General features: G+C 35.6%; 1 protein-coding gene across 1 annotated transcript; it reads left to right on the top strand.

The window, feature by feature from the left end:
- Nucleotides 1-2306: 2306 nt before the first annotated feature.
- Nucleotides 2307-10231, top strand: LOC149542622 (uncharacterized). The gene is made up of 6 exons (XM_089797509.1): nt 2307-2589; nt 3228-3255; nt 8953-9180; nt 9294-9357; nt 9502-9561; nt 9684-10231. Exons 1-6 carry the CDS (start codon nt 2468-2470, stop codon nt 9731-9733), a joined length of 552 nt encoding a protein of 183 aa, XP_089653635.1. The 5' UTR covers nt 2307-2467; the 3' UTR covers nt 9734-10231.
- Nucleotides 10232-11692: the final 1461 nt, after the last annotated feature.

The raw sequence follows: 11692 nt of genomic DNA, 5'->3' as shown, positions 1-11692 counted from the left end.
AAGATCGGGCCCCACAGGTCACCTGATAGATGTATGTGCACGTATTCGTGTGTGGCACATCACCATCATGAAGATCATAACACAAGGACTAGATGAGAACACAAAGCAAAATATCACTCAACCAAAAACAACTTAGGAGGATGGATTCTCCACGAATCCCAAAGACAATAAAACCACACATCATGAAATCACTCAACCAGCCTCAATTTGGGAGTATGGATTCTACACGAATCCCAATGATGCAACAAGACCAAACATCATGAACTCACTCAACCAGCCTCAATCCGAGAGTATGGATTCTACACAAATCTTGGTGTCCATGAAACAAGAACAAAGGTCCAAAATAAACCATAACAACAGGTATAAAATCACTCAACCGAACACAAAGTTGAGAGTACGGATGTGACACGTATCCCAATGCAACATAAAAGTGAAAAAGTGGTTTGATTAATATCCAAACGGATCATCCAGGTCCACGACCCACATTGTGCCAAGAAAACTTGAGAAAATAGGGCGGCACGCAAAATGAGGTAAAAAACCCAAATTTTGGGAAAATTTCAAAATTAAAACCCATTTGGCCTTTGGGCACAAAAACCCCAAAAATCCAAAAATAATCGAGTTCAGACACCATATGCAAAAACAACCAACATAACGGCGTAAAACCCCAAACCCTCATCCCGAAAAATAGAGAAATGCTCATACCTGACCAACCGGGCAGAACCAACATACAGAAATAGAGGGGAACACTAGTTCTCAGCCTCCAAACAAACGACTACCAAAAACATAAGCTAAAATGGAGCAAAAACAATAAAACAGGAAAGCCTTATCTCATAGCGAAAAGGGCAAAATGAGAATCTGAACCATAAAATAAATAGCTCGCAGAAGTAGTTGAAATTTCACATAATTCGTGTATTCTACTCTTCCTTCCATTTTTCGATGAAACAAAAATTAGTGTTATCAAATTTCTTTTAATTCCTATTCACACAACATAATTTTTCGTCCTTTCATGGAGCAAAATTTTGAAAGGGCTTTGCGTAAAGAAACATTTCTTGGTTAGTGAGAATTATGATCACTAATGAGAAACCAACATCTGCATAAACAATTTCATCAGAAATCAATTCACAACAAAAATTTATGGTGATTGGACAGGTTTCTCTCTGCACACTTCACTAGTCTTTTTCATATTTACCTTTGCAATCCTTGTTTTTTTGCCTTTTCAATAACTTCAACATGTATATGCAATAATAACTTCCGAATAACTCGATCGACCTTCTAAATCTTGTATTATTTGTCAACTGATGATGATTTCACAAGTGCCCTTGTTTTGTCAATATGTATATTTCATGTTATAGGCTTTATGTTTTCCAAAAATAATAGGCCAAAATGAATTTGCGCTATTGGTTAGTTTCAGGATCCAATGGTGTCAACATCTCCACGATTTCACCTTCTGCACGTTTTTTGCTAATTTAATTTGTTCAAAACATAGTTTTTGATTGGTTTCAAATTTTGTTGCGACTCATTCTACCAATTATTGCTTTTAAACTTTATTGTCAAAATGAAATAAAAAATTTTGCTTTTTCCTCTGCTCTAAATTAATCTTCCTGCTTGACTTTAAGTTTCATTAACTTATGGAAAAAAATCTAATAGAAAAACATAATCGCGACTTGTCTGCACTTCACGTCTTCTGAAGTTTCAAATTTTCTATAGCTATTAATTTTTGCCTCTTTCAAAATACTCCAACACGATTACTATAAATAAAATATTTAAATTTAGCATAATATGATACAATCTTCAAGAATAATGTAAATTATATTTTGAAAAAACATAATACATTAAAATCATCATTCATCCCATAAAAAAAGTTTCTAACTTCAATAAACTATAATATTCCTCCATTTAAAAATAGGTAGTAAATACCTTTCCTCAAAGAAAACATGAAATCTAGTCAATTAATTTAGCCGATGTGAAAGGTGGTGCATATTCTTTTATCTTCAAATTCAAAAATTATTGAAATCACTAAAACTCATCGCACCTTAAAGACACAATTTATATTAAAAAACAGCATTTTAAAACCTTCAGCAAAGGCGTGATCATTATAAATATGAATATTATAAACAATTTTTTTTTCTCAAGTTTCGAAAAAGTAGAATGGACAATTATTTTCCTAGCCGTTAAATCGACCTCATCGGGACGATCTAATTCAAACGTTCATATCGTGGACTCCAAACAACGCAGCTAGCGGCAATGCAATTGTTTCTCAAGTCCGTGGCCCGTACAAATACGTTTTAGTGATCGTTTTTTCTGGCAGAGTGAGTTTTCTAACAAAACCAAGCGTTGCAGGGATTTTACTTGCGCGGATCTGTGGATGATTTATTATAATTTTCCACATCGCGAGTAAGATTTGCTTCGTTCATTGGCTTTTCTCTGATCTGTGGGTGTGTAACATACTTTTTTCTCACGGAAAAAGATGAGTTTGAACAATAACAGCAACGGTGCTGCGAATGCTCCCATAATGCCCAATGCACAGGCTACTTCCAAACAAACCCAAGCAATGGCCAAGACCATCGATAGTCGCGCTGTGTCACGAAGGTTAGGGTTTTAAGGGTTTTAAATTCCCGGCTTTGTTCCTGATATGTTTTAAATCTGGGGTTTCTGTTTTGGTTGGTTTTGATTAAAAGACTTGGTCTTATGTTTTTTGAGTTGATTTGGGTAAATGTTTGATTGGGTGTCTGTTCTTTCGGTTGATTTGGGCAAGCTTTAATTGGTTGTCTGGTCTTTCGAATGGTTTGGGAAAATACATTGTAATTAGGGTGTCTGGTCTTCCGGTTGGTAGCACACAGTAAAACGTTTAAATGGGTATCTGTTATGTCGATGGCTTCTAGATTTATACACAGTTGTGGCACTTGGTTTATTGCAGTAGAGTATAGCATATGATCAGGTGCAAGCGAACAACGAGGTTAATTATGGGTGCATAACTTACTTTTTGTCTCGCTTCGGGTGTGCTTTATATTGCTTTTGAGTATTTTAGTTACAAGTTAGCGTAGCATTTATAGGAATTTAGTGGTTTGGACCAGGAAAGTTTATAACGTATATTATGATATAAAAATTGTTAGCAGGCTGGGATTTGACGATCTATTGCAGCAACACAGAACTAGGGGGGAATGGTAGGATGGTAAAAATTGCAGGTTGAGGTTTTGATGAACTTTCTTTTTGTGTTTCTTTGACAGGTTGCAGTCTGAGCTGATGGCGTTGATGGTACGCTATGCCTTTATGCCCCTTTTATGATTTTTTTTTTGGTAGTAAAGGTAAATGGAGAGGGCTTTGAATTTATATTTTTACCGTGATGTTTCTGTTAGTATTTGTTGTTTGGAGTTTACGTCTTGCTAATGTGCGAGGAACCCAAAAGGAACTGAACTATGTCTTAGAACGGTTTATTCAATATGGTCAAAGGCCTTTACTCTTGAAAGTATTTACAGGTACTTTGTGCCAATAGATGCATTGATTTTCGTTTTATTAGTCTAGGTGGCAGTTACCTTTGAATTCTAAAGAAAATCCTCCATGAAAACCTGACACTTTGAATTCGTGACTATGGATTTTCTGGAAAGAACACTGTTGATCATGAAAATTTATGTGGTTCTTCTTAGGACTTAAGCTATCTGTTTGCAATCATCGGAATTGTGGGATATTAATGATTGGAGTAATACCTAACGCTACTGTGAGATAATTATAGACTGGCTAGTAAAAATATCCAGATATTAGAGAATCCTGCATGAAAACTTTGTTTTGTGACTGAATTTTCTGGAAAATATACTTTTTATCACGAAAAGTTTTTTGTTTCTTCTTAGGTCTAAAGCTATCTGATTGCAATGACTGGAATTGCTGGATATTAATGATTGGAGCAACACCTAACACTCTTATGAGATAATTATACTGGCCTAGTAAATATATCCAGATATGTAGACATTCTTATCCTTTTTGTTTAAAGTCATTCTAGTCCTGTTTCAAGCAGTAGAATATAAAATCATCGGTGATGATTGTTTCTTAAGGTCGTTGTTGTTGAACGCTAACCAATATATTATAATACAGTAGGAAGGGCTTTTCGTGATTTTGTTATTTTTTCCAGAGTACTCTCAAATTTTGATACAATTTTGGTTACTTTTTAATGGTGCCCAAGTTTCACTTATTAGCTGATGACCACCTTTGTTTGGTGGAGAAAATATGAATATAACAGTAAAAACCCATTGCATGTATTTTTTTAATTCAGTCCACCAAATAGGTCAAATTTGGAACTGCATATTTAAAGACATGCCTCCAAAGTGTAAGTTGGTAGAATGAATGTGTATGCACTTTTATCCCTTATACCCACACACATAGCTTGGGAGAAGTCCCTACAAATAAATTGACACCATTATTTGAACAAGTTGCTCCCAATCCAACCATGCTAATCTGGGAGAAACTCAGAAAATAGAATAAAAATATAATCCTCAAGTAGGTTGACAATACGGGAGAAACTCACAGAAGAGAACTGAAATCAATTCCACCAAATAGCTCAAATTGGGAACTGCATATTTAAAGACATGCCCGCAAAGTGTTGTAATGTTGGTAGAATAAATGTGTGTGCACTTTTATCCCTTATACCCACACACATAGCTTGGGAGAAGTCCCTACAAATAAATTGACACCATTATTTGAACATGTTGCATCCATCCAACCATATGCTCATCTGGGTGAAACTCAGAGAAGAGAACATGAATGGAATCAATTCCACCAAATAGCTCAAATTAGGAACTGCATATTTAGAGATTCGCCCTCATCGAAGTGTTGTGAAGTTGGTAGAATGAATGTGCATACACTTTAATCCCTTATACCCACACATAGATTTGGAGAAGTCCCTATGATTTAAGTGACAGAAGAATTTGAACATGATGCTCCCAATTCAACCATGTTAATATGGGAGAAACACAGAAAATCAGTCCCTCAAGAACAAAGATAATATGGGAGAAACTCAGAAAAGAGAACAGAAAATCATTTCCTCAAGAATATATATATCAGCAAAGGTGCAAATATTATGTAATTTTGAATCCCTTCCTAATTTTTCTGACAATTAAATGGGCAAATTTCTGAAAATGGCAAAACTCAGAATTGGTACTGGTAAATTCTTTCCATCTTTTCTAGTTTGATTTATTTTTGGGGATATAATTTTCTGATATTAATACAGACCAGGGGATTTTTAGCGTGGTTGGATAGTTGGTTCTGGGGTTATGAGAGTCCATTAATAGGTCAAATTAGGATTGTGTATTTTTAAAGACATGCCCTCAAAGTGTTGCAAATTTGGCAGAATGATTGTGTATGCATTTTTATCCCTTCTACCCACACACGCAGAACGGGAGAATTCCCTATAATAAATTGACACAAGAATTTGAACAAGTTAACCCACACACGCAGAACGGGAGAATTCCCTATAATAAATTGACACAAGAATTTGAACAAGTTAATATGGGAGAAACTTAGAAAAATAGTGATTTTATGATTGCAATGTATCCAGTTTCTTGGAATTCTTTTTAAGCTTGTAACTGTATATTGACTTTGGAATTATGGGATGCAGAATATTATTAATTTAGATGGCACACATTCCAAATTGTAAAGAGTTAGTGATGGAAAGTTAGTTGGATCTTTTTTTTTGCCACATGACTTATCTGTAGAAACGAGTGCCTTAATTGCCATGACTTATCTGTAGAATCTTGTGTATGCATTTTTGTCATAGATACACGACCAACGTTTTGATCTCTTCCCTAAGTATAAGGCAAATCTCACTACAGGTAATGGAAATGCAGCCGGGTTTTCCTAGAACTTCTGAACTTCCACAGTCTGTTTGCATTAAGAGTTGAAATCCACGTCCATTGATATTAGTGATGGAAAATTAGTTGAATCTTTTTTTGCCACACGACTTATCTGTAGAAATGAGTGCCTAAGTGCTATAAGTTCTTTGAGTCATCTGTCAGATATCACCCAAGATTTTGATCTCTTTCCTTCAGTATAAGGTAAATCTCACTACAGGTAATGGAAATGCAGTTGGATCTGCCTAGAACTTCCACAGTCTCTTTGCATTAAGAGTTAAAATCCACGTCAATTGATATTATGATAGCTTGGATAAGTTTTTATGATTATGGAAATGCATAAGCCTCTTGTCTTAGAGTTTAATGCTGTTGCGATTGTTCTACAAACCCAATGATTCAATCACATTCAAAGCATTTTCATTTTCTATTATCCTAGTTCTGTTAAAATCCATTGCAGGCAGAGAAGGCTATCATTGTGCTATTTTTTTGATTGGTAACAGGTTATATTTTATTAATCTATAAAAGAGAGTTACATTCAAGGTTCATCATCTATAACTATAATCATTCCCTCTTAATCTGCACCTAAACATCCATGACAAATTTGCTTCACATTCTGTCATTGGAGTCTGGCCTTGTGTATGTTATCTGGGACAAAATGTTTGTGATGTTTCATTACAGCTTTGCTTCACTTTCTGCAACTGAAGAATGCTTTTGCCCTTTCTGTATGTGATCTGGGACTAAGTGTGTGAAGCATGTGAATCTAAATAATTTAATGACATTTTGTTAGTAATTATTGTCTCCTCTATAATGCATTCCTGGATACTATTTTCTTCTTTAGAATGCATTCCTAGTTGTAGAGGCCTACTATTTTTGTACTGAGAAATAATTATAAAACTTGTTGGATCTAAAGGCTTACTTTTCTGTACAATAGAATATATAGGTATATACTCCTACAAAAGTGTGTATATATACTATGTGTGTGTGTGTGAATAGATAGATAGATCGATATATACATACATACATATATACATACAAATGTAAATCTAGTTTTGGTCTATGCCTATACATACATACAAATGTAAATCTATGTCTGTACACTGGATGGCCATGTACTGTATGCATAAAATGAGCTACTGCTAGTATTCTAGACTGTTGCATTAGCTTCTATTAGGAAAAGATGGCTAAATCGCTTCTACATTTCTATACACAGTATTGTGTTCATATTCACCTGAAAACACTAGTGTAGGTAGGGACATGGACTGGGCTGCCTTTACCATGCACCCTGATTACTTGTATACAATGATAATATCATACCTGTAGTCGCCTATTTTTATACGGAAATAATTGAGAATACTGTTGGATCCATAGAGTTTGAAAACCCGGTCTTGGAAAAAACATGCCAAGCCCAGGGAATTCTTTTGGGAAAAACTCGGAATTAAGTTTAATTTGGAATTAATCCAAGTAACCATGGTTCGTCCCTCCCCCCTGGACCAGCAGAAGGTCAAACTGGTTTGAAGTTCTGGTCTGGTTTGAACTTTGGTTTGGGCAGGGTGCTGTTTTTTGACTGCGGGTTCAAGTGGGTTTGAAACAAGTTTGAACACGGGCGGACCAAGCAGGATCAAACGAAAGTTCAAACCCGCCTGTTTGCTGGGCCCCGTGGACATTGAAAATCAGATTTTTTTGCAAAATTTAATGATATTTTGGCATCCACAACTATTGTTGCTGCTGCTGCTGATCCCATTAGCCTTAGCTCAGCTAATACTGGAGAAGACGAAGATGTATTGAATCTCTGATGTTGAGCTATATGATGGTATGATCACTATGATTACAAGTGTATGGTGTATTTGTTGTTTAAATGTGTTGCTACTATGCAACATTCTAATTTTAACTCATGTTTCACAAATATAAAATTTGACATGTTTTTGTGCTAACGAACCCAAACCCCTTTCCAAAATTCTGACGAACTTGTGAACTGGTTCTGAACTTTGGTTCTGTATTTGTTGTTTAAATGTGTTGCTACTATGCAACATTCTAATTTTAACTCATGTTTCACAAATATAAAATTTGACATGTTTTTGTGCTAACGAACCCAAACCCCTTTCCAAAATTCTGACGAACTTGTGAACTGGTTCTGAACTTTGAACTTGGAACCGAACCTGAACTGGTAACTTATTTAAATAGTTTCCCTTTCCAAAATTCTGACGAACTTGCGAACTGGTTCTGAACTTTGAACTGGGAACCAAACCTGAACTGGTAACTTATTTAAATAGTTTCTACAAAACTAGAAGTAACTATATCTTCCACTTTCCAGATCTACTAGCAAATAAGGGAGAGGAACTAGAGAGGGTCTAGTCCTAGAAATAGAAGCCTGTGCTGGGCATGACTGTGCCAACTTGCTCGGTATCTCTGCTGATGCGTGTGGCTCGCTCTTCATCCTGGACATATATCCTGGCACTGGCCTTAAATCCACTCATCCGCCTCCAATACTTTGCAAGGGCTTGGATTGGAAGCCCACTTTTCCTCCTCTCTTCACTCAAGTTGCTGCAAACAAGAAATGAAAGCTAATTGTTCCATTTTTTTCATTTTAATACTGGAAGTAAATGCTGGATATTTTTTTGAAAAAACTGGAAGAGTCTAGTAACAACTCTGTGAGTTCAGTCTGCAATTTTTTCTGTGATTAACTCGCTGTCTCTAAAACTCTATTTGGCAATTAATCGGTGAATTTTCAATCTATGGTTGGATCTTGTAAAATGTACAATGGTATTGATATATTTTAGTTATGCTTCTACATAGAAACGTTTATATATATATGCAAACACATAAGTATTTGGTCTATTCTTGTGTACTGTGGATGACCTTGAACTGCTTCTGAATTTTTTAAATTTTAGGACTGCACTTTCTATCAGCTGTAGCATCAAGAGATCTATTATTGTCCTTTCAATTGTATATTGTGTGTACTTTTTATTTGCTGGACACAATTGTTTTTCTAACTTATTTTACTGCCTGCCAAAATTTGAATTGTTTGGTCTGCTGTTGTAATATTGCCTGTAATTTTATTTGTACGGGTGATAACTTTATCAATCATGTCAACTTTGGTTTGTGCTGACATCCACAGATGAGCGGTGATCCTGGAGTTTCGGCATTCCCAGAGGCTGATAACATGTTCTCCTGGGTTGGTACAATAAATGGTGTACAAAATACTGTTTATGAGGGACTGGTATATAAACTTTCATTACGTTTCCCAACAGAATATCCATTCAAGCCCCCTCAAGTGAAATTTGAGACAGATTGCTACCATCCAAATATTGATCAAGTTGGAAACATTTGTCTTGATATTCTTCAGGTGAGCATAAGTTGGGAACATCTGGCTTGTTAAAATTTTTTGTTTCTTGAGAGATCCTGTCCCTTTCTAAAAATATGAGCATTGCGTTTATTGAACCTGAATGATGGTTGCAGGATAAATGGTCATCAGCATATGATGTTCGAACTGTGCTTTTGTCTATTCAGAGTCTGTTGGGAGGTAAAAATAAGCTTATGCTTTCATTCTTTTCGGTTATGTATTTTTCAACCGTTCCTTGAAATTTATTCGGTTATGCTTTCATTCTTTTTGGTTATGTATTTTTCAACCATTCCTTGAAATTTTATGCTTCCATTTTCTATGCAGAGCCAAATAATGATTCCCCATTGAATAGCCAGGCAGCATTACTATGGAGCAATCAAGAAGGTAAGAGCATAATTGTTATAATACCAGCAAATGTATTCAAACTAATAATTATGACCTCTGGAAGAGACAGTGTACTTTATTTTCTGGTCCATATGTTATACGGTTCCCTTGTATATGTGCAGAATTCAAGAAGAATGTGCTAAAGCACTATAAGGATGCTGGTGGTCAATAATTTCTATTTCAGCAGATGCCATCAATTCAGCAAATGATTCTTTTAATATGATGCCATCAATTGTTTGAAGATCTGGGTCATTTTTCATGGAAATTGTCATATGTGTGCAAATGGGAGCTTGTAAAGAAATCAAGCAAAATCTCTGATCTAATAGCAAAATCTGGAATGAGGTGGCTTCAACATGTTTATTAAACTGATAGCTGGAACTGCACACAAGATGAAACTGATTCGGTAGCAGGATTCTGCTCTGCATGGACAATGGTGGCATGATATGATATATATTCATAGGGTTTTTTCTTTCCAGCAATATAAATTCATGGGAAATGTGGTACCATTCATAGATATTTAATATTGTTTTTATAGTTGGAACATTTGATTTTTGAATATAAATGTCTAGCTTTTTTGAGAGATTTAAACTTGTACTGTTCCTTGAGATCAGTTGTCTGAAATATAAAGAAGCCCGAATCACACACTGGGACCCTTTTTGCTGCAATATAATTGTGATATTGCTATCAGGATTTAACTATGTGATATTGCAATATAATTGTTTATTTTTACTTCAATATAAATGTCTAGCTTTTTTGAGAGATTTAAAATTGTATAGTTCCTTGAGATCAGTTGTCTGATAAATAAACAAGGCTGAATCACACACTGGGGGTCCTTTGTACTGCAATATAACTATTTTCACTGCAATATAATTGTCTCTGTTTGAGAAGTTTAATTTGTTTCTTGGGATCAGTTCTCTGAAATACAAGGAAGCCTGAATGACATGCAAATACAAGCATATTTTGGAGCTTCTTGCAACTAAGCAAATTTGTTAGCTTGTGAATATGTCAAGCAGATAAATAAAACTGCACAAAATATTATACTGCTTCTCAGGAACCTCCTTGTATGTTTTTGATTATGGGAAAAATAGGTTTTACAGGGACCCCGAAACCCATTACAAAGATTTATTATGTGCTGGAAGAAACAAAACATATATTATGTGCTAGAAGAAACAAAATTACCGGCACCAGAAACAGGCCAGCAACAGAACAAACACCCCTAAAATAACAGACACTAAAACAAAAAGACCAGAAACAAAGCACAGAGCCATCCAAAGCTAGACACACCTCTTCCCCCATCTCAGTCACCACCTCCTAAGATCCTTCAAATCATCAACCGGAGCAGTGGTTGTCATCTTCCTCTTGCTGGATCTGGTACGCATTCCTGGGCCAGCATAGTCATCCCGATCTTTATCTGCATCAATAATCACGGCACGCCTCTCCATCCTCCTCTCCTGTCTTTGAATGAGGCTTTCATAAATTTAAGATTGTGCTCCAGGATCTTTCTCAATGTGTCCTCTGTCTTCTAGGAACCTCCTTGTATGATTTTTAGTAATGTCCATCAATGTTTAGAAATGTGGGGTGCCATTGATTGGTTTTACATAGTATTTTTTGGTTGGTAGTAAATGTGAATAATGAGGTATCTCATGAGAGGCTAGGTATTTCATGAGAGATTTTTCAATTGGATTGTATTATTAATTACTTCTTGACAACTTTTTACCTTTGGATCCTTGAGAACTGTGGGTCTGATATGTAAAGAAGCATGGTGTGATATGGGAGATTTATCCAGCTGGGATGCACCTAATGTGAGCATATAGCAAATTTCTGGGTTGATGGTCCAATTTAATTGCGTTGCTGTGAACAATGTGAGGATTGATAGGTTTTTTGTCTGAGATTTATTAGCTTGGAAGCTGCAAATGTGAAATTTTCTGGGTCCGTTCCAATTTAGGTGCACTGCTGTGAACAATGCGAGGATTGCTGGATTTGTCTGAGAGATTTATCATAGCTTGGATGCTCCAAATGTGAAAATTTCCAAGAAATGTGTAAAGAAATGGGAGTGTATGCAAAGTACTTTTAGCATAATATATTTTCATAATATACATTTTCAAGCAGAGTGAGTAGTATAGCTTTAGCA

This window comes from Cupressus sempervirens, chromosome 8 (genome assembly GCF_028749045.1).
Source record: "Cupressus sempervirens isolate cs-2001-9-10 chromosome 8, ASM2874904v1, whole genome shotgun sequence".
NCBI classification, from domain to species: domain Eukaryota; kingdom Viridiplantae; phylum Streptophyta; class Pinopsida; order Cupressales; family Cupressaceae; genus Cupressus; species Cupressus sempervirens.
The sequence above is the reverse complement of the archived record's forward strand: the minus strand, read 5'-3'. Positions and strand labels throughout refer to the sequence as shown.

Bases quoted from the DNA above. Each gene is read 5' to 3' on its own strand.
- LOC149542622 (XM_089797509.1), top strand. From the start codon at position 2,468: ATGAGTTTGAACAATAACAGCAACGGTGCTGCGAATGCTCCCATAATG. The intron at 9,181-9,293 runs GTGAGCATAAGT...TGATGGTTGCAG, and splicing joins TTTGTCTTGATATTCTTCAG to GATAAATGGTCATCAGCATA. The intron at 9,358-9,501 runs GTAAAAATAAGC...TTTTCTATGCAG, and splicing joins TATTCAGAGTCTGTTGGGAG to AGCCAAATAATGATTCCCCA.